Source organism: Excalfactoria chinensis, chromosome 14 (genome assembly GCF_039878825.1).
Source record: "Excalfactoria chinensis isolate bCotChi1 chromosome 14, bCotChi1.hap2, whole genome shotgun sequence".
Taxonomy (NCBI): Eukaryota; Metazoa; Chordata; class Aves; order Galliformes; family Phasianidae; genus Excalfactoria; species Excalfactoria chinensis.
Genome location: NC_092838.1, coordinates 4,917,315 through 4,939,752, shown reverse-complemented (window position 1 = coordinate 4,939,752; position 22,438 = coordinate 4,917,315). Strand labels below are relative to the sequence as shown.

General features: G+C 41.9%; 1 protein-coding gene across 1 annotated transcript; it reads left to right on the top strand.

Moving 5' to 3' along the window:
- Positions 1–10: 10 nt before the first annotated feature.
- ABCC6 (ATP binding cassette subfamily C member 6) lies at positions 11–22,217 on the top strand. Its single transcript, XM_072348716.1, has 31 exons — positions 11–437; positions 1,112–1,288; positions 1,644–1,769; positions 2,385–2,522; positions 2,851–2,976; positions 3,521–3,582; positions 4,251–4,382; positions 5,103–5,315; positions 6,181–6,358; positions 6,756–6,917; positions 7,737–7,829; positions 8,367–8,570; positions 9,180–9,326; positions 10,131–10,218; positions 10,498–10,567; positions 11,237–11,363; positions 11,839–12,015; positions 12,431–12,598; positions 13,740–13,923; positions 14,233–14,296; positions 14,968–15,088; positions 15,442–15,649; positions 15,886–16,196; positions 16,935–17,134; positions 17,783–17,909; positions 18,454–18,555; positions 19,306–19,452; positions 19,949–20,107; positions 20,342–20,508; positions 20,956–21,150; positions 21,476–22,217. Exons 1-31 carry the CDS (start codon positions 387–389, stop codon positions 21,582–21,584), a joined length of 4,533 nt encoding a protein of 1,510 aa, XP_072204817.1. The 5' UTR covers positions 11–386; the 3' UTR covers positions 21,585–22,217.
- The last annotated feature ends 221 nt before the right edge of the window (positions 22,218–22,438 follow it).

Below are 22,438 nucleotides of genomic sequence, written 5' to 3'. Positions count from 1 at the left end.
GGCCCCGCTGCCCGCCGACAGCTCCGTCTGCACAACGCGGACCGGGACCGCGGCGACGAAGCCCTGGACTCAGAGCGCCGCCGCTCCCGGGTCGCACAAACCCAAGCGCCGCCCCGAGAGCCCCGGCCGCAGCCCCTCCGGCCTGAGCTGTACCTCCGCCTCCTGCCCCCGCGGGCAGCGCCGTCCCCTCTGGCAGCGCCCGGCCGGACTTTGCTCGCTGTCCCGTCTCCCGGCTCCCCTCGCTCCGGGCGGCTCGGGGCTCTCCGCCGTTTCCCACTCAGGACGCGGCTTTCCCGCCCGCTCCGAGTTGCCGTGGCGGGCACCCCGCGGCACCGGGCGTCGAGGCGAACGAGCGCGGGGCCGCTCGGCGCGATTCCGCGGGCGCCATGGCGGCGGGCCGGCTGTGCGGCTCCCGGGAGGGCTCGGCCGGGCTGTGGGTGAGTGAGGGCCCCGACGGCGGCACGGGCGGCGCCGGCTCGAGCTGGAGCACAGCCCGGCCCTGCTCTGCCACGCGGGCCTGTTCTCAACGCGACAGCAGCGATCCAACCACCCGCCTTCTTTGCCAGAATTGCTGCTGGCGGAGCGTTTCCCCCGGGCTGCTCAAGCTTTGGCATCAGAGTGATTGCCCCCGGTCAGAGAACTTATCATTGGATTATAGAGACAGCTGGGGAAATGCAGTTGTGAAGCAGTTTATGCTCCAGGACACTTCTCCTTATCTCTGTTGCACCAGGTGTTCTCTGCTGACCATTCCCAGATGCTAATAGTATTTTTGATTCCAAATCTATTTTTCCTCATTCCACACTCAATAACTTAAATTTCCTCTCTCTCTCTTTTTTTCCTCCTTATTTCTGTTAGATGATTCATTTTCTCTGGCACTTTTCAACCCTTTCTTTCCTCTTCCCATGTCCATTCCCTGCAGAATGCTGCTGCTGATCCCTCTCCTGTAGCATCATCTCCAGCAGCTCTCTCTGTTGCCAACTCTTCGCACTTGAAACTTCGCATCGGGTTTCTTTAACATCATCTCAGTTGCACTATGAGCAATTTGCATTGGCTGATGAAATTCTGCATACATTAGCATTACTGTTTCACTTCTGTGTTGGTTCTGTGACAGGACTGGAACCAGACGTGGTACACCAACAGCCCAAGATTTACCTGGTGTTTTGAGAACACAGTCCTTGCTTGGATCCCCTGTGCCTATCTGTGGATCTGTTTTCCCTTCTACTACTCGTATCTTCGACACAAAAACAAAGGCTATATCAGGATGTCCCACATCTTCAAAATCAAAATGGTAACAGTGGAGGATGGGATTTGGTCCTAACATTATTGCAACTCTGATGCATAATTTAATTGTTCTGAATCATTAACTCTTTTCTGATGATCCATCTCTGTGTTTGTATTGACATTTATTCACTCAGGTAAAAGTCACATCAGTACAAATCAAGTAAATATTCAGGAATAACCACGTCAAGCTTCCCCTGTAGTTCCACATGGTTCCCTGCTGCTTCCCATAATGTTCTCTGCCTCAAACCTGCTCTGTTACCTCTTCAGTCTTACAGCCCAGCCTCATTGGAGCAGTCAGTTCAGTAGGCTGGCCCAGCATCTTTTTATTTCATTCCAATGTGTTTTTGCTGTCTCCATCCCAGATCCTTGGATTCCTCCTGGTAATACTGTGTTTTTCCAACGTCTTCTTTGTAATGTGGGAAATAAGCCAAGGAATCCCTCGGACTCCAGCATTCCTCATTAGCCCTGCAGTGCTGGGGATCACAATGGTAATTCTTCTTTTGTCCTGTCTGTGTGTGACCCTCTGTGGACACTTCTGGTGTTTCTCATGTTTTTCAGCGTCTTTGAGCACAAAGATAGCTGATGGGGAATATAAGGCTGGAGCAATGCTGTGAGTTTCTGATGTGTGAAGCAGAAGGGGGTAAGAGTTGAGGTAGCTACACTATGTAGCTCTGTGGGTTGCGTACACCTCACAAGAGCCAAAGCAGCAATAATATTTAGAAGGAGGTTTTATAATAAGAAACAATCGAGTTTCCCACAAGCACAGTACATTAGTTAGTGTGGCTGGCTCTTAATGAATGAAATGGGATTTCTTTTTGACTAAGTGCCCATCCTCCCCTTCTGTCGTGGCACCTTCATAGCCTAGAGCCTTCCAGCCTGTTGGTCTAGTTGTGGTTCTATTACTTGTTCTTTCAGTAGTGACATTCTGCAGTGCAATCTGCTCATATTACATTCACTTTTAGCCTTAAAATACTTCAACTCTAAGTATCTTGAAATGTTTGGGCAAGAAATTGATTTTGCTTTACTGTGTCCATTAACTTGATAATAATGCTTGGCATTTCACTACCAGCTATTTACCTGGAGGTGTTTCTGCTTCCTCACAGATCCTCGCCATGTTCCTTACCCAAGCAGAAAGAATGATGGGCATCCGGTCTTCAGGCATCATGTTGATTTACTGGCTGCTCACGTTCTTGTCTGCACTTGTGATGTTTAGTTCCAAAATCCAGCATGGCCTGGAAAGAGTGAGTGAAACCACGTATCTTTAACATGAAAGGGTATGAAGGCTCTGAACAATACGGTTCCTTTTGCCTCATTGGTAGCAAGGTGAAGAACTGAATTCCTTTTTTAATGTCTGTGCTGCGAAAAATGATCAACAGCTCTGATCTCTGTTCATGTTATCCCTTTCAGTACAGACAGAGCGTGGTTTTCTGAGTGTTCATCAGATTTCACATATGAATAAAAGCAAAAAACTCAGAGCTTATGGCCTGTAGAGTACGGAGAAGCCATATTTCCCCATTGATTTAATGTGAAGAATTTTTACCGCATTCTCAGCAGTATTCTGTTTCTTAGGGGTTCTTGGAAGACTTTTTCCACCATGTTGCCACTTACCTTTATGCTAGCCTGGTGCTTGGAGAGCTTGTGTTATTCTGCTTAGTCGATCACCCTCCCTTCTTCTCTAAAGCTGTCAACAGTTCTGTAAGTATAATGTAGCTTTTCATAATGCTTTGCTTCATCGCTCAAGTTTAATCTTCTGGGAATACACAGGAACATGATTATCTAGGAGATGCAAAATACATCATTCTGTATAAAGGCCAATGGTATTAAAAGGTAACCAGCAGATCTGGGGATAACAACTTCGTCTCTGTGTGTTTTGAAGAACTAATGACCTATCCACACTCTTACTTGTTTTCATTGAAACCAGCATACAGGGCTTATTTTAATTCTGCCTGGTCTTCCGTAAACCAGTACATTCCTCTGTCTGAGGTACATGTATGGCAGATCTACGTGCTTCACAAAGTAAATGTCTCTGGATATGAAGGATGGTATTTGAGACATTATTCCAAGTCTAATTCTCCAAAGTCCCATTGATCCCTCACAATACACTCACATCGTCAGAGGCAAGAAGTGGGGGCTGGGTACCTTTTTGTTTGTTTTTTTCTTGGAAAAGTGCAGAAGGGATATTGTCTGACACATTCCCTTTTCTTCATATAAATATCACCCATGTTTTTCCTCCCATCAGAATCAGTGTCCAGAAGCCAGCAGCTCTTTTCTGTCCAAAATCACATACTGGTGGTTCTCTGGGTAAGGAAATGCAGAAAAGGCATGGTTTTGGTATAATATCAGAAATAAATATGTAAATAACAGGAGCATAAGAGAGGGGTGTAGGTGAGAAGCAGTTGAAGCATCTCTGCCCCCAGGTTACCTCACATAGTGAGGTCTTTAATTCCTTCTCTGGGAACGGGAGGTATTCTCACGTGATCAAATTATAAAATGTAGCTCATTATTCTCAAAATGGTTTAAAACACAAATTTATGATCCCTGCCTGCCAGACCTTCCTGTATCAAATGCTGGACAGAGAGAAAATCTTGGAAGAGGATTTTGGCCCAGCCTTCTGCTTAACAGTCAGAAGTAAAATGATTACATAACTTGGACCTTATGTCAGCTATGGTAATGCCTCCTCTGTTTCACACAGCCACGAATTAAGTTAAAAAGAACTTTGTGCCCCTCTGCCCGAGACCCCACTGTCAGTTAGGGCTTACTTGCAAATAATAATTATGCTGACAGAAGATAGCATAGGGATTTGAAGCAAAACAGCTGTTCCTAAGTGTTCCTATGTATTCAGGGAAAGGATATTCCTAAGCAGTATTTACAGAATTCACTGTGGAGCACTGAATTAAGGCCCATCTGTTTTGAAAATATTAAATATGCAACGAATACCTCTGTGCTTACTTATCAGCTGTGTTCTCCAGGCTTGTCTGGAAAGGCTGTCGGCAGTCTTTGGGGGTGGATGACCTGTGGTCAGTGAGGAAAAAGGACTCCTCTGAAGAAATTGTTGCCTGGGCTGAGAAGGAGTGGAAGAAATATAACAAGAGAATGAAGCAGTGAGTACTTAATCTAGAGAGTGTGTCATGGATTCAGCTGGGCAGGTTCTCTCCCTTTAGATGTATATGCCCACAGGGACTGTTATGCCATCTCTGAACAGACTTGAAGCTCCTCCATTCCCCACAGACCACAAAATCATAGAATTATTTGAGTTGGAAGGGACCTTTAAAGGTCATTTAGCTCAACTCCTCTGGAACAAAAAGGGATATCTCCAGTTAGATCAGGTTGCTCAAAGTCCAGTCCAGCCTGAGCTTGTACATCTGCAGGTACGAGACATCCAGCACAGTAGCCAGACAGCTTCAGTACATATTTGGGTTCTCAGTGTGAGCTTTGCTGCTGCTTCCAACACAGATGGAAGCATCCTGTTCATCAAGACAAAGGAATCAAAGATCCCACTGAAATATCTGTCTATTAAACAACAAAAATATGGTTACTCAGATTTTATGTCAACAGTCTGTTACAAAAACGTGGGAGTCTTTTCTAATCAGTGGGTAAACAGGGAGGGTTTTTTTGTGCAAAACCTAAGCGTTGAAATGCACTGGACAACATCTTTTAATTCCTAGAAGCTTGGTTCTGTAGTTCTTTCTAATGAGAAGGATCATTTTTTGACCTGCATTTATACTGGACATGGCACGAGATCCAGTTCGAGACATTTAATTTTTTGAAAACATAGGATGCAGTTTCCTCAGGTACAGTCAGCTTTTCTGCTGTTTCTTTAGAAAAATGGAGTCTGCTACTTTTAAAAAGAGTCAGAAAACTGGAACTGATATTGCAGAAGCTGAAGAGACAGAGGTTCTACTGCAGTCAGAGCACAGTCAGAGTGGGCCATTGCTGCAAGCATTTTGGAGCATGTTTGGAACCTATTTCCTACTCGGCACCCTCTGCTTAGTTATCTGTGACGTCTTCTTGTTCTCCATCCCAAAGATACTGAGGTATGTGCCTGTTTAGAATGTATTTCCCAAAGAAAACACCACATGTATAAGACTGCTGTGTGCATGAGGTCACCTAGAGAAATATATGTCAGCACTCACAAAAGTGGATAAACAGACTCTTAGCTTTTGCAATCTCTGACTGGTGTTGAAAGGAGCTGGATTACCATTTATTCTAAGCCCACAGTCACTTCAGTGTTACTTTGCAGAGCTGTGTACATTTTCTTTACTGCTGTGTGGAAAGGACCAGTTGCCCTAAGCTTTGTGACAACTTTGCCAAAACAAAAGCAAGCATTGTTTGGTGGTCCTATGTATTGCATGTATTGCATTCATTGCACAGGTTGTCAGCAGTTTGCTGTAAACTCACAGCTCTATGTTCCTTGACTAATTATAAAGCATACAGCTGAGCATCCTACACATCTTAAGTAGCATCTTATTTAGTTGATCGTTACACTTTGTGGATTATGTTGGTACAACACAAACCTGCATTGCAATATATTTTCAAAGGCAAAAACACTTCTCAGTCATTAGAAGCAGCTGTGGAAATTTCAATGACCTCCTTAGGTTCTCACTGCTTATTTGCATATTTCTGACAAATTCCCAGAATTCAGGAGTCATCTTTCACACTGAAAAATCACATCTCAGGAGATGCTGAGATAGATCAGAGATTACTTCAAAACCAAGCGTGGCTAAATGTCAGAAAACAAGATATTGCAGAGACAGGATACCTAGAAGTTTTCCCATCTCATCTACTATTTTTACTGACAAAGGTCAGCTAGAGAATACAGAAAAATCACTGGTGTTTCTTCATTTCTAACATCACATCAGTTCTACATAAATTAATCAATATTGTGCTTCTGTCTTGCAGCCTTTTCCTTGAGTTCATTGAAGATCAAGAAGCCCCTAGCTGGCATGGTTATTTCTATGCCTTCATTCTGGTTCTTTTAGCTTGCCTCCAGACTCTGTTTGAACAACGATATATGTACATGTGTCTCGTTCTGGGTCTGAGACTGAAAACTGCAGTAACAGGGCTTGTATACAGGAAGGTGAGTCTGTAAACTTCCTTTTCAACCTCATTTTTTTCCTAGCCTAACATTAGTAATTGTGATGTTGTTACATTACTCTCAACAATATCAGGGAATACACTATTAGAGATCTACTTCTAGCATGTAATTCTGTGTTTTGTCTCTGAACAGTGTGTCGGGTATTTTACTGTTTGTTTTTCAGATATTACCTCTGAAGGGAAACACAAGTAAAGGAAGGATAAGCTTTGTTATGCTTTAGATTATAGTTGGGAAAGGGAACTATAGGAGTTCACTTCCTCAAGTGAAGTCACATATTTCAGGCATCAGCACATTTTCAGTACCTATGATTTGACCTTTTTCTTTGATGTCTGGATCAAAGCTGTTGTCAGACTTATACCTTCTTCTCTACCCTGTTTAGATCCTAATCATGTCAAATGCATCAAGGAAAACAGTAACAGTAGGTGAAATTGTTAATCTGGTGTCTGTTGATGTCCAAAAGCTAATGGATCTCATTATCTATTTTAATGGAACCTGGCTTGCTCCTATTCGGATTATCATCTGCTTTGTCTTCTTGTGGCAGGTAAAATATGACGACAGTACACAGCAATTGATTTCCATTCTAGGTATCAAAGGAAAAAGGAGTTTTCAAAATTCACCTTAAGATTTTGCTGGTCTGAACAACCAAAAATTGCCCTTTTTTCTTAGCTGTGTAGCATGAAAAATTCACTTCTATTGTCAGAAGTTATCTGCATTAGTACAGAGTCCTGAAGGTTTGTTACCAAGAGATCAGTGAAGGAAACTGAAGCAAAGTTATATGATATTCAAAAAGAGTATTGGATCTGCTGTGACTAAACCACAAGAAAGAAGCTCTGTTTTGGTGCATGAGTTACGAATTCAAGAGCTGTCCAAGAGTATGTGGCACTGTACTCAATGGCTGCCATTTTATCTCACTAGTTGATGTAAATTCAGGCAAACTTAGTTATTTATGTTGCAAGAAAAGTTTTCCAAACAAAGCCTGTTTGTTTTTTTTTTTGGTGTCACTTCCATATGCCAGCCACAAGATGTCCTCCTTAATAAGTCCAAGAGCAGGTGGGAAGCAAATGATTTGAAGCACCAAGCATGCTTCTGGATCTCAATCAGCACTAGCCCAGTTCCTAAAAGGAAAGCAAATAAATTCAGCAGAGTACGATGACAGGAGTTACCCTGCTTGGAGAATTATCAACCCACAGTGTTTACGCAGCTCAACTCCCAAGAAAGGCAAAGGCTGGAGAAAAGCCTTAGACTTCAGGGGTGTTAATCATAGGTTTCAAAGAAGAAGGAATGTGAGCAAGAGGGAGTGGAAGACTGTCATTTCTAGTAACACCAGAAGTTCCTCCATTTTCCTTTTCTCTCCTGGCAGCTCCTTGGGCCATCGGCTTTGGCTTCAATCGCTGTATTCCTTTTTCTTTTGCCTCTGAATTTTATGATCACCAAAAGGAGGAGTCATTTCCAGGTACATTTTGCTCCATAAAACTAAAGTTTTTTACTAACATGAATTACGCTAGGATTCAACTTTAAAATCTAAGTTAAATGCTGCCATACTCTCCTACAGAAGGACCACATGTAACCCCGGGCTACAGAAAAAATCTAAGGCTGATGATTACAATAGGCAAGTTGTTAAGCTTTGCATTGGTGTGTATCACTATCATTTGGCTTTAAGTGATGGGTTAATATACATTATTCACTATGACCACGACTTTCTCAAGTAACCTAGGAGAATTCAAAGCCTGCAAAGTTACTTGAGGTTTAGAATAAGCTCATCTGCCTTTTACTTCTTTTAATTTGCGTTTGCTGACCTTTTCTGGTTTTGTATGTATTGCCAGTAAAAACAATGCTCTAAAGAACAAAAGCAAAATGGCTCCCAGCCTCAAAGATTTACAAGCACAAGGGCATACACAGTTCAGCTGCAGGGAAATTTATTCAGAGCTCATAGGCAGGATTAAGGTGTTTTTCCAGAATAATCGCACGTTATATATTCAATCTATTACAGGAGGCCCAGATGAAGCATAAAGATGAGCGGGCCAAACTTACCAATGCCATTCTTAGTGACATTAAAGTAATCAAGCTCTACGGGTGGGAAAAAACCTTCATGGCGAAAGTGCATGCTATCCGGAGGCAAGAACTTCAGGCTCTAAAAAGATCTCAGATTCTCTTTTCAGCATCTCTAGCTTCTTTCCACTCATCAACTTTCCTGGTGAGTGATTCATCTTCCTACACAAAACATGCACTGTTACTTCCACTTCTCTTTGTGGTATGTCTGGACAGATTTTTCCTGTTGGACAGCTAAAGACAGTATCTGTGTGGAGCAGCTGGTGGTCTCACAGGAGGAGCTGACTCCTGGTGAATCAGCCACACAGGCTTCTACTGTCCTGACAGTTCTGTGAACACGTCACCTTGTCTCATGATGTGCTCCAAGCAGATGAAGCCTGCTTTGTAAAAACCACCTGGAGACCTCCAGCTACACACAGTTCATAATGCAGTCAGTACCAGCACAAGCCACTTTGCTTATACTGTTGCAGGTCAGCCATAAACGCTTTTAGTGGAAGTTGGCCATGTTTTCATCTTACTGCAACCACAGCACCAAAACTTCCTTAAAGCAGGACAAACATCAAATGATCAGACTTGGTTTATCACCAACATGCAAGACCACGCCTATGATATTTGCTATGATAATGTATATGGATGATAGCCTAGGTTTAACTAAATGAATTCCAGAATATTTAGAAAGGGATCTACTAACTAGGAATCATTCTCTTCTCCTTGTCTGAAGCAAATGGTTTGGTTTTGCTTTGCTCCCTTCCAGATTGCATTTGTCATGTTTGCTGTCTACACACTGGTGGATAACACACACGTCCTGGATGCTCAGAAGGCCTTTGTATCTTTAACACTGATCAACATTCTCAACACTGCACACTCTTTCCTGCCATTCTCCATAAATGCTGCTGTCCAGGTTAATTGCAGGATATGTTTCTTTTCCTTTGGCCACATGTGTTTTTTTGTACATATCACCATTAAAAGGTAAAGGCAGGAATGTCTTAATGGTTTTAAGACTCAGGTCAGCTATTTAATTGCTATTTTGAAACAGAGAAGTTTTACCTTGCAGCTAAAAGTATTTTTAAGTACTGTTTTTCAGAAAGGCTCCATATGTTGACAAAATAGTCCCCAGGAATAGTTCTTAAATCTTCCAGGGCCTTACAAGCATCATGCTGTGTGAGGCAGGGTTCTAATGCTTTTTCTGCTGGGCAGTATCTACGCTTCGCTTCTCCTGGAAACATTAATTACCTGTTAGCCTTATATCACAAGCAACAGTATATCTGAGATGGGCTTCTAGTTCTGCTTTTAATCACAAAGATCAGAGCAGGGGGGGAAAATCTCCATGGCAGATCAGGGAAACCTTGCTAGACCAAGCCAGGGATAGAAGCAAGTCATTTATCAATGAGAAACTGGGAAATTGCACTTCTCTTCTGCACTGCTCTTCATATACAGGAGCAATTGCTAAAAAATACTGCAAGATGAATTTGGAGGAAAAAGCCCCAATATCAAACATGTGAACAGAAGGAAAAAACACATGGAAGAACAAAACCTATTTGATGAGCTAAGTGAAAGTAAAGGCAATTAGCTTAGGAAAGAGCTGCATTTGTCCATCTAAGCATCTGCAACACAGCACCTAGTCAGTGGGTTTTCAGGTTGAGTCTTTTAGCTGTACTTCCCTTTCTCTTCTAAATCTTAGTGTTTGCATGCTTCTTCATTTCAGGCCAAAGTTTCTTTAAAACGCTTAGCGGCTTTTCTGAATCTGGAAGACCTGAATCCTGAAAGCTCAAACAGAAACACTTCTGACTGTGGTGAGCTTTTGTGTTAGTACTGTTGTCTTACAAGAGGAATAGCAACCATTGTTCAGTTTGTACTATGGTGCCTGCCATAGCCAAGAGAGAAAATTATTTGCCCCTTACCATTGTTTTGTTTCTAAACCTAGTAATTTCTAACAGTGACATCAGATCTGGTAATCAGACTCTTCTTTTGATACTTAAGGTTGATTTTATCTAAGTACATACTGAAACATAGGGATGTTTTCTGTAGCTACCTTTGGATTTACAAATGTTCTATTTCTCCTCATATTTTAGTTCCAGCAAGTATCATCATAAGAAATGGAACTTTCTGCTGGAGCAAAGACACTTCTCCTTGTCTTAGAAGGTACAATCTTAAGCTTATTCTGCTCAGTTCTGTAAGTCAGAACAGGAGCTGAATGAATGAATTATTCAGGGCCCGAACTGAAAGCAGTGTAGAATACATAGAGGTTTATGAGTCTGCTTCATATTTCACATTGAATCCTGACAATTACGAAGTCAGATAAAATGTATTCTTTCTTCTATTCCTGTCTTGATGAGAGCACAGAAACAGGAAAGTTTCTGTATTTACACAATTATTTTCTATATTTACACAATTATTCATTAAAATGTGGAATTAGATTAATTTAAGTAAAAGAAGTGGAATTGGTGGTGTACAGTTGCTGCATTTCAAAAGGCGCTGCAGTTTTACAGAAGAAATACTATCCAGTACCTTGGGCTATTCTGCATCCAGAGTGGGACTCTGTGTCTTCAATCTTGGCTTTAAATCCAAATGCAGATATGGACAAAGACTTTCTGGCTGAACATGCCTCTGAAGGGATGAATCCTGTGCTACTGAACTGTTAGCATAACAAAAAGGGAAACCTTGTGAAATTATATGAAATTAGAAGCATGTATTTTTTACTGCTGCATCACGACAGCAATAATTTTGCTTGTTTTCTTTTAGGAAGTGTGTTTAAAAGGTGGTCAGAGTGATCAGGGAGCGGGGGGATGGTATGGTCTCTTCTCTCTATAGGATAGATCTTACCGTGCCACAAGGCTCCTTGCTTGCTGTAGTTGGCCAAGTGGGTGCTGGAAAGTCCTCCTTGCTGTCCGCGTTACTCGGTGACCTGGAAAAGATGGATGGGTGTGTGACTATGAAGGTAAATTTTCCCCTGAGCATTTGCTTTTAATTAAGCTATATTCAAGAACAGTGAAGTATAAACTAAGGCATCACATACTTGATGAAAACTCACTGCTGAATGTTAACAAAGGCTATAGCATAGCAGCCTACATTTAATCATTGAGTGGCACTTAAGAGCTCCCTAATGAGCCTGGCTCTTATGACTGGGAACTGGAACAGGACTTTGGAGATCCAGTTCCATTTCCCATGCTGACAGTGAGCTATAGTGGCATTGTGGTAGTCATGTCCCTTGCACCTGTTTCTCCCTCTGAAAAATAGCAGGGTGAGGAACCTTTCATTTTGCAAAGCACTCTGAGACCTCTCAATGGTGATGGTCTTTGCATATTTCCATACAGCTAATTGGGAATTTGTTTCTTCAAAGACAGATTCACACAGTACCAAGTTGTATTTATGAAAAAGGAATTGATAACATTCTTTCATTTCTGTTTTTGTAGGGCACAGCAGCTTACGTCCCCCAGCAAGCTTGGATACAGAATGCTTCAGTGGAAGATAATATTCTCTTTGGGAAGGAGATGGATGAAACATGGTTTAATAGAGTGGTTGATGCTTGTGCATTGCAACCTGATTTGGAGAGCTTCCCTGCAGGGCAGAAGAGTGAAATAGGAGAGAAGGTACAGGCCTAGATTTATGGAAAAGTTACCAAAACATGATTAACTTCAGCTTTGGATGTCCTGCTTAAAACACCAAGAAAGGAATTAAACTTGCAAGGGCAAGTACTCAGGAATTTCTGAAAAGCTGGGCTATAATTTAAAGGGGTCTCAAGCCCATCTCTTAATAGTTAGGCTAACTAGAGATATGAGAGATGTGTCAGACATAGTAAACAAATCCAGGTCATTCATGGGTCCTCTTCTGCAGGAGAGTGGAGTTTCTCAAGAGAAGAGGCCTCTGCCTCAGCATCTCAGGAGCCCAGTATGGTGGGAGGGAGGGAAAGGAGAGAAAGAGACTGTCATTTAATAATAAGCAACTCATAAAACCTCAGGAGTAAAAAGTAGCAAAGTAATAAACAGTATCAATGCATTTTTACAGGGAATAAATATATCTGGAGGACAAAAACAAAGAGTAAGCCTCGCTCGTGCTGTGTACCAAAGATCTTCCATTTACCTACTAGATGATCCCCTCTCTGCCGTTGATGCCCACGTTGGACAGCACATTTTTGAACACGTTCTTGGACCCAATGGTTTACTGAAGGATAAGGTTTGTTATAAATTCTGAACTGTAAAAGACATCAAAATGTATTCAGTCATAAAGACCTCACAAATATTTCCAGTCATGTGAGTTACTTTATCAAAGGCTCCCAATTTTTTTTACTTATTTATGCTAGCAGCAAAACTAGTTAGTGGCATAGGCAACAACCAAAATGCTGCATAGATTGCAGACAAGTCTTGCAGTGAATTTCAGCTAGGAGGAGGAAGAATGAAAGGTCAGGTTCTTCTGAAAGACTACCTTTATCTTCACTCAAACCACATGCCTAATTCCAGGCCTTACTCCTACAGCAAAGCTGTTTTTCTAAAGTCTTCTGTCAATATTAGATTTTTCCTGCTTTGGGATTTACTTCTAGTGTAGTTTGGAAGAAGCGTCTACTCTTTTCACTTTATCATAATATCTCATCCCATCATTTTTGATGGCAGCACCTTTATAGTTCTTATCACCCAACTGTTCATCACTTAAATTTCAGTCTCGATGTCCATCTTAAACTCTTCTTTGCATTTGGTTGCACTGGTATACCTCCTCTACTGTCAGACAATACAGGTGATAAATGTGGATACGTGAGAAGGGATGACAGGGCACCTTTCTTTTTTTTTCCATGTTATAAATTGATAATTTAGTTTTATTCAGTCTGAACAAGTTCTCAGACACAAATTTCTTTCTGGAATACTGACATCAATGACAATGAAGGTGATAGACTCTCCAGTTATCGTCATTCTCCTTAGGATCTTCAGTCTGAGTAGAATCAACAACATGGGACTGGTCAGTGAACCCTGCAAAAGGTCCTACACGTTGCTAATCTGAAGTCAGGCATCAGTTTCCATCTTTGCTTCTTTATGCCATGCATGACACAGAGCAAGTTGGTTCACCTCTCCACTCATGATTTTCCACTTAGTTTTTGTTTTGTTTTTCCATGATTTTCTCCTTAGTTTTCCACTTACGAAGCCATGCTGCAAAGATAAACTTTGACAAAGAGACACTCAGAAGTGACAGAAACAAATAACAAAAATATTCTGACGTTAGTAAAAGTTACAGCTCTGAGGATGTCTTCTTAGAAGACACTTAATTGCAACAACTCATGTAAACAGGGGAACACCAGAACCACCGTAACTGTTCCCTCTTTATTCAGACTCGTGTTCTTGTGACTCACATGATCAGCATTTTGCACCAAGTGGACAACATTGTTGTGTTGGTGGATGGAATGATCGCAGAAATTGGTTCCTACCAAGAACTTTCGCAGAGAAACGGGGCTTTTGCAGAGTTTCTTCAGTCTCACAATACTGCAGAAGAGAAGGTGTGCTCTGGTTTTCCAGGTAATGCGAGTAAATTGGAATTGTTTTTCCCAGAAATACCATTCTTGTTTCAGTATTGTTATACTTAATGAACTGGGGGTCTGCTGCTATTAACAGCTAGAAAGAGGGAAAAGAACAAAACTGGAAAAGCCAATCTTAAGTTTTATTCTGTGAAGGACATTCCTTGGGAAAAATGCCAGTCAAATTAGCACTTGGTGTTTCTATTCTTATGAACAATTATTTGCAATCTTTTCTCTCTTAGTTTCTCAATGTCTGTAACAGGATAAATTAGTATTTAAAAACACTTGAACAGCACATTTAATTTTACAGCTACAGGGGGCATCAGAGACACCGTCACCTCCAGAAAGAATCCGTCAGGAGACAAGCTATTTAGGTAAGCTTAAAGCTGTCTCATATCAAAGAATTTGCTCTGAAAGTCCATACAAACATACAGGAGTTTCTTACTGTGTATGAAAATGGTTTGGGATTGGTCTTCACTAATAACAGCAAACAAGTAAAACTACAGAACAAGTAAGGAACAGCTATTGAATATGGATGTTTATGAGCAGTTTTTTCATATTTCACTTGAAGCCAGAATCTGTCCTGCAGCTCAGTACTAGGCGTGGAGATACATCTGCTTGCTCTTTGCTTCCCAGTAGGGCTGGAAGGTCTGACTTGTTTCACACCAGCTACAGCCAGTGAACACTCAAGCTCTGGCTTTTTAATAGCTACACTTGACAGAGCTCTGTGCTTGTGATACATATGGATCTGGGATCACTCTGGAGGACCCCAAAAACAACAGCCTTTAAAATGAGCATGACTGTAGAGGAGATGAATAAGGGTGAATAAGCTGCTCCAACTTGCACATCCCATTTGACTCTGGGAAAGGTGCACTGCCACTGCAAGAAATGTTAAAAATGCACCCTAGGGAAGAAGGAAGAGAAGTTCAGCTTTACTCTCTACAAATAAACATACATGGTGGCAGGATTTCCTAGAGACAAATACCTTCGAAAAGGCTCACTGCCTTGGCTAAAAATTGAAAGGATTTTTGTTCTCTTTATAAAGTGACAATTCAGTCAAATCTCCTGCTATGGGAAGGGAGACCATTCCTGTAAGTCAAGGCTGTACCACTGCTGAAGTCACTGAAGGAAGATTAACCAGGGGAGAGAAAACTCAGCAGGGCAGGGTAAGCACAGCGCTTTTCCTCTATGGATAAAGGAGGTACTGCTGGTTTACTGGTCACTGAGGTGGGTCAGCCCTCTGCCAAAGTGCAATTCCAGGGAAGTCAGCCCAGCATAAGGAAAGTAACACCAGTGTAACACAACAATATTCATCAGTTTCCTACAATTACTGGTTAATACCACAGATCGAAGTATGACTTAATTATTCACCCACCTGGAAAATAATTTTTGCTGTGGTTCAAAATATATAACTGAGTAGATACGCTCTAATAAATCATTCCTTGCCTCAGAGCTGTTTTTCTTCACTAGCAAGCTTAAGCCTTCCAACATTTATTTTTTCCTTATTGCTTCACTCCAGGTTAATACTTCAGTTTATGCAGCCTACCTGAGAGCAACAGGCTTACCACTGTGTGTCTACATCATTTTGTTGTTCACATGTCAGCAAGGTGTATCATTTTTTCGAGGTTATTGGCTCAGCGTGTGGACAGAAGACCCTGTACACAATGGTACACAACAACATACAGAGCTAAGAGTTGGAGTCTTTGGTGCACTAGGAGTCATTCAAGGTTCGTTTCACTTCTCACCCAATTGTTTCCATCTCCATTTTCCATGTTCAGGATGTTTTTCTCACAAAACAGACAAGTCCATAACCACAGGCTTTTCATCTCCTGGGTTCTTGGCACCATCCTAAGTTTGGCATAGGACCTAGAACTATGGGCTCTATACACAAAGAGAATCTCACAGAAGGGATCTCTAAGATAACTTTGTTCAGACCCAGTAATTATTATTTTTTAAATTGCAGCTGTTGTCAGATTCGTGTCCACAGCAGCAGTGTTTCTAGGCGGCGTGTCAGCGTCACACAAGCTGTTTCTGCAGTTGCTGAGGAATGTTGCTAGATCCCCAACAGTCTTCTTTGAGGAGACACCCATTGGAAACTTGCTGAACCGCTTCTCCAAAGAGATGGATGCCATTGATTCTATCATCCCTGACAAGCTGAAGTCTTTGCTGGGATTCTTGTTCAACTTGCTTGAGATCTACCTTGTGATTATAGTGGCTACACCAAAGGCAGCAATAGCCATAGTGCCCTTGACTGCTTTTTACGCTGTATTCCAGGTAGGAGCTCAGAGTATACATATACAAGTCAACAGCATAGCCGTATCTCTGTGGAAAGCCTGCTTCGCAGGGCCAGAGACATGCAGAAACTAGTTGCATTATCTGTAATTGCATCTGAACAAGAATAACATCAACTATTCCCACATCACCTCAACCTTCCAAAGCACGAGGTCTCTGGAATGAAGACTTCTAAGTTTTTACTGTCCAAATCAAATCTACCTTGGGGCTAAATTCCTCACCTCCAACCTCCATTAGTGTAAATGAAATCATATTAAGACCAAAGGCATTTTTCCTTTCCTTCAGCATTCCCGTGCTGCATTTTTATTTATGTATTTTTAATACAGCCACATACTCCAAGCAGCTACCGCACCGAGCTCAAATGCTCTGCCAGGTAAGACTAAATAGAAGGAAGGGATGGAAAAGTGCAAGTATGTCTCCATTCTCAGCCAGGCAAAGGGCTGGTCTACAGTGGAAAGCAAAAATAAGTTTAGAGGCTCTGAGTTTAAGTGCCTTGGCTTTCCTGCATTACCCAACTGTGGGGTTATTCTTAATGACAACAGTACATAACACAGGCAGAAACACTACCTCACCTTTTAAGGGCATCTCCTGCCTGCCCATTAGGTTTTATAACAGTAAGACAGTAAATACTTGCTGAGCCCTTTCCAAATTTTCTATGGAGCATCTCAACAGAGATGTTAACCGTCCAGTCACTTCTCTTTTCATTTCCCTTTGTACCAGCATTTCTATGTCACCACCTCCTGCCAGCTGAGACGCATGGAGGCTGCCAGCAGATCGCCAATCTACTCCCACATTTCAGAAACCTTCCATGGGAGCAGTGTGATCCGTGCCTACAAGGACCAGGAGAGGTTTATTATGAAAAGCAACAGCCTAGTGGATGAGAATCTGAGAATATGCTTCCCTGGAGCAGTTGCTGACAGGTACAAATCTGCAGAGTAGAGGAAATCACAGTTTACTGCCGCCATAGCCCTTGTGAGTGGAAAGAGCTGCTCTTGGGGCAGGGGTGGAGGTTCACAGAATTGATGCAGTGATCTGAGGGTAAGGCTGTCTCTTACATGTATCACTCATAACACACCACTGCCTGGCAATGCGCTCCTCACACAACCAGTACGCTCCCTCCCTGTCATATGACTGGGCTCACGTGCTCACACATGGCTAGAGGTACCATCCAACATCATAAATGCAAGAAGCTATAGTAATAACAGGCCTGTCTGGGTACACACATGGCAGTGCATAGGACAGGAAGCATATGCAGAACCCATCAACCACCTGTCAATAGCAGGTGAGGAATAGCAGAGTGAGAAAGGTTAGATCAATTAATGGAATAAATTGTTCTAGCTGCTCATTCGACTGCCCATGGATAAAGTCCTAACAGAGACCACAGGCCAACCAGTTTGAAGAGACTGGAGTCACTCACGAGCTACAAGGCAGATAACAGCAACCAGAGCAAGGCAAGATCTTTTTAGAACACTGCAAAATAACTGTGGAGCTGTTAGGGTACAAACAGGGTGCTGTGGGTTAAAAAGTAGCAGGGCATCCAACAACAGCTCTGTAATCTTCTCTTGCAGGTGGCTTGCAGCAAACCTGGAGTTCCTAGGCAATGGCGTTGTACTGTTTGCAGCACTTTTTGCAGCAATTGGCAGAACACATCTTAGCCCAGGAACTGCAGGCTTCTCCATTTCGTATGCTCTTCAGGTAACAGGAATACCATGCTTACACTGCACCCAAATCTAATTTTCATTTCTGCTACTATTTCATTCTTTAAAAAGTCATTCATTCTTTCTGTAGTTTTCTAAGTGCCCTCTCCTCTGCTAACCCGGAGCAACCGAAGCACGCAGCCCTTTGATACAAGGGACCATAAAACATACGCAGCAGCCATCCTTTCCCTCCTGCATGCCCTCACACTAGAGTCACAGTATGCTTCAAGCACCTGAAGCACGTTCTTCAGTGTGTCTTTTTGCATGCAGACTAGCTACAGAATGGCCGATGGAATAGTCACACTACCTCTTACTACCCAAACAGCAGCATTTCAGAGGGAGCTGGTGAGGCTCTTTAACAAAGCCTTATAACCACAGAGACTTGTCAAAGTTTATTTTTTAGCCTTTGAAGGGATAATTTCTCAAGTCATTAGCTGATGAGGATGCCTTTGTAAATATACACTAAAACAACATAACGGGTACCTGTGAGCACACATCGAAGTTCTTTTATCTACCTTAGTGTTTCTGCTCCTTTCTGCTAGATAACTGGCGTTCTGAACTGGATGGTGCGCTCCTGGACGGAAATTGAGAACAACATTGTCTCTGTGGAGAGAGTGAGCGAATACTCCCGGACTCCTAAAGAGGTAGCCAGCCAGTTGTTATCTCGTGCTAGCTGGGTCAACATTGCTGCCAATCAAATCAGTTAGCTGCCAAATCAATCAGCTGCCAAACAATTCATTGTTCCCCATTTTTGCCCTTCTGAAAGTCGTTGTATTTCCTTTAAAACACTGCAGCATTTTACATCCAACTGACATGGCTCATTTTATAACCTCAGACCGCTGTATTTCCTTACAACACTTAAGCATTAGATTTGTCATTAAAATAGCTTCACTTGTTAACAGTCCTGGAATGAATGAGCCATGTTTTCTGCCCATATCTGGAGTATGTATTCACTGTGCAAGTTCAGATGCAGTTCTGATAACTGATGGCTACTAGATAGCCTTTTAGCCACTAAGAATCTCCAGTGCAATCATTTTTGTTCTGTAATCATTATTTCTCCATATGACCAGATATCATCCAAAATGAGACTTCTTTCACAGCCTCGTGTATACAGGCACAAACCTTTTCATTGAAACACTTAAATATCAGAACTTTGATATGCAAATAAATATTTATCCCCATTTTCAGTTAAGGTGATGGGGATCACCTTAGCACAAAGTAGAAAGCCACATTTGCAATATGAAACTTGGAGACCTTTTTCTCTTCTGGAAACAATAAAATGACCAGGAAGAATACAGCATACACGTCTTCATAAGATCCCCATTTCAGTAAGGCTAATTCACTTGGTTATTTGAATCAGCTTCATACATTCCTCATGTTTGTCACTTGTCTAGGCACCCTGGACTCTAAACAACAAACTTCAAGGTCAAGTTTGGCTTACTGAAGGAAGAATTGAATTTAGAAACTACAGTTTACGATACAGGCCAAATCTGGAGTTAGCTCTGAAGCACATCAATCTAACCATCAATGGAAAAGAGAAGGTAAGTAAGAGCTTTCAGAAGAGCTGAACGCAAAAAATGCTTTGCAGTGATGAGATCTGTACAGATGCAGTCCCTGCTCTGCATCAGTAACTTGTAAGCATGAGAAGTGGTAAGGTATGAGCCTTTCTTGTCAATCACACTGCACACCCCTTCTAGTAAAAAGCAGTGTTTCTGGGATTGCTCCATGCACCGTACGTTTATCTGAGTGAAATTTCATGTCAGAGGATTAGCAGAGTTACAGCAAAGAAATGTCCACATCAAGGCCCTGTTCTACATGGTAAGCTTTCTAGTTGATAGTTTCCATTAGAGGCTTTCAAGATTGGCCTTCATACAAAACAATCACAAATTTGAAATGATTTAAGAATGCCTTGAACAGCGCCACAAAACTGACCATCCATTTCAAAGGCCATACACCAGCCAGGAACAACTAACTACAGACATATCTTTCCAACTGTGAAAGATGATAAACATTGAAGATTTACACTGCACTTCACAGATTGGCATAACTGGAAGAACAGGAGCTGGAAAGTCTACTCTTGCTGCAGGATTGCTGCGATTAGTGGAAGCTGCAGAAGGAGCAATCCTAATTGATGGACAAGATATTGCTCAACTAGGTCTCCACGACCTTAGAATGAAGATAACTGTCATCCCGCAGGTATTCAATTAACTTCCAGAATTTTTCAGCAGAGCTGTAAATCTTAACGCACAGAAGGAGTTTAGAAAGAATCTGCGAGAAGGGGAACAGTCTGAAATTTCTGTTGGAAATAACCTCTACACCATTCTAGTCTCCCATTCCATATAAAATCAGCCACAGATTCGTACTCAGCAGAGAAAACCAAAGTGCCCTTTAATATAATCCATTTCAGGAGTTGTTTGTCTCTGTGTTCAGGATCCAGTTTTGTTTTCTGGCACTTTAAGAATGAATCTTGACCCATTAAACCAGTACACTGATGCAGACATCTGGACAGCTTTGGAACTGACTCAGCTCAAGAACTTTGTTGCAGATTTGCCAGAGCAGTTGGAATATAAGTGCACTGACCAAGGGGAAAACCTAAGGTACCTTATCTTCAGACAGTGGTAGGGCTGTACCAGCCTGTGAGCCGTGGGACATGCAACCAACGGGACAAGGAATCTAATTTATAATTAGATAAATAAATGGGGGAGGAAGAGGGAGGGAAATACCCATTAAGCAAATTACTGCATGATTGGCATATCTGATAGCATTAAATAACTGAGAGTGGAGAACCTCTGAGACTGAATCACTGCAGCTTGTGTTTGTGCAGTGCTTCATATGCTGAAATACTTCATGTGCAGTTCTTCTGTGTTCTATAGTAATACACAACTTTTGTTTTCTTAGCTTCTTGTTTCATACTGTTATCTGCAGCGTCACCAGCCACCAGCCTCAATCTCCCTTTCATTACTGATTTCAAATTAATCACGTCCTCTGACTCCAGAGAAAAACAACTGCAGCTTTTAATTTACCATCTCTTTTCTTACTTGCAGCACTGGTCAGAAGCAGCTGGTTTGTCTGGCCAGAGCACTTCTTCAGAAAGCCAAAGTCCTCATTCTGGATGAGGCCACAGCAGCAATAGATATAGAAACTGACCTTCAGATTCAGTCTGCCCTGAGAACTCGATTCAAAGAGAACACAGTGTTAACAATAGCTCACCGGATAAACACCATCATGGACTGTGACCGGTAATGTTTTCAGCTACTTCCCTGAGGAGGAAAAACTCAGACAGCCTGTATGAACGAGACTAAATCCTAGAGAACAATTCCATTTCTGCCTTTTCCTTGCTTAACCCTCAAAGCTTTGCTATAGATCTTAGGAGCTATTTTACATCAACTAAGCAACTGTAGATTAACTGAAGATTGTTGATGCCTATATGATGCATTTCAAACCCCATCATTCCCTTTTTTCCACCCAGTACTACAGTTTATTTCAGAAACAAGTACAAATAGCTGAGTTTCTTACAGTTGCTGGTATCCTCCCAAACTCATACTTCTGTTTTATTGTTCACAGGATTTTAGTCTTGGATAATGGTCAGATAGCTGAATTTGATACTCCGAAACAATTAATAGCTCAGAAGGGACTATTCTACAAGCTAATGGAAGAATCAGGTCTTGCTTGACTGAGTCACGGAGTACACCATAATGCCACCATTATCATACGTAATTGATCTGCTAATTGAGTTACCATCTTGGTTTCATTCTGAAATGCCTGACATTCAACTACATCTTGTTCGAGATATAACTGCAGCAGGTAGATGAAAAAGGAAGACCTGAGATGCACGTTATTTCCTTAGGAAACTGAGCCATTCTGTTTTCACTGATTCCAGATACCAAAACCTCACTCTTAGCTTGAAAATGAGCATCAGAATCTTCAACACCTTACTGCTTTTATGGTATGAAAGCTAACCACAGGACCACTGCATTTCCCATTTATGCTATAAGTTGAGCCCAAATACATTGACATACTTAAGGATTACACAGGCTACGCATCTCTCAGGTGTTACTTTAACAAAGCAAAATGGCTGCTTGAAGCAAAGTCTTCCTGGGCTTCCCATAGTGCCAAGGAGCTGCTGTCAGAGCTGCCTCCCCAAGTCTTTCCTCAGGGACTGCAACAAGAAAACATGGTGAACAAAATCACACTGTGAAATACTGCTGTTTACTGTGAGTTTCATTAAAGTACTTCATTTGCTATAAAGCTGCAATAAAGATAGAAGCAGGTATTAAAATGGCTCAAATCACAAGTACGGGTGGAGAGTGGGAGCAGTCAAATGCCTGCTCCTTACTGGTATTAAAATACTATCCCCAAAAAAATGTCTGTTTGTTTTTCCTACTTTCTCCAAACCAGTATTTGTCATTAAATAGGGTATCATAAGAGCAGAGACAAAAGTTGGGACTCGGGGGAGGGGGCAGGGAGGGAGTCTCCCTGTCTATAGAATCACAAACCACCAGCTATGGCAAACGATTCCCTCGATTC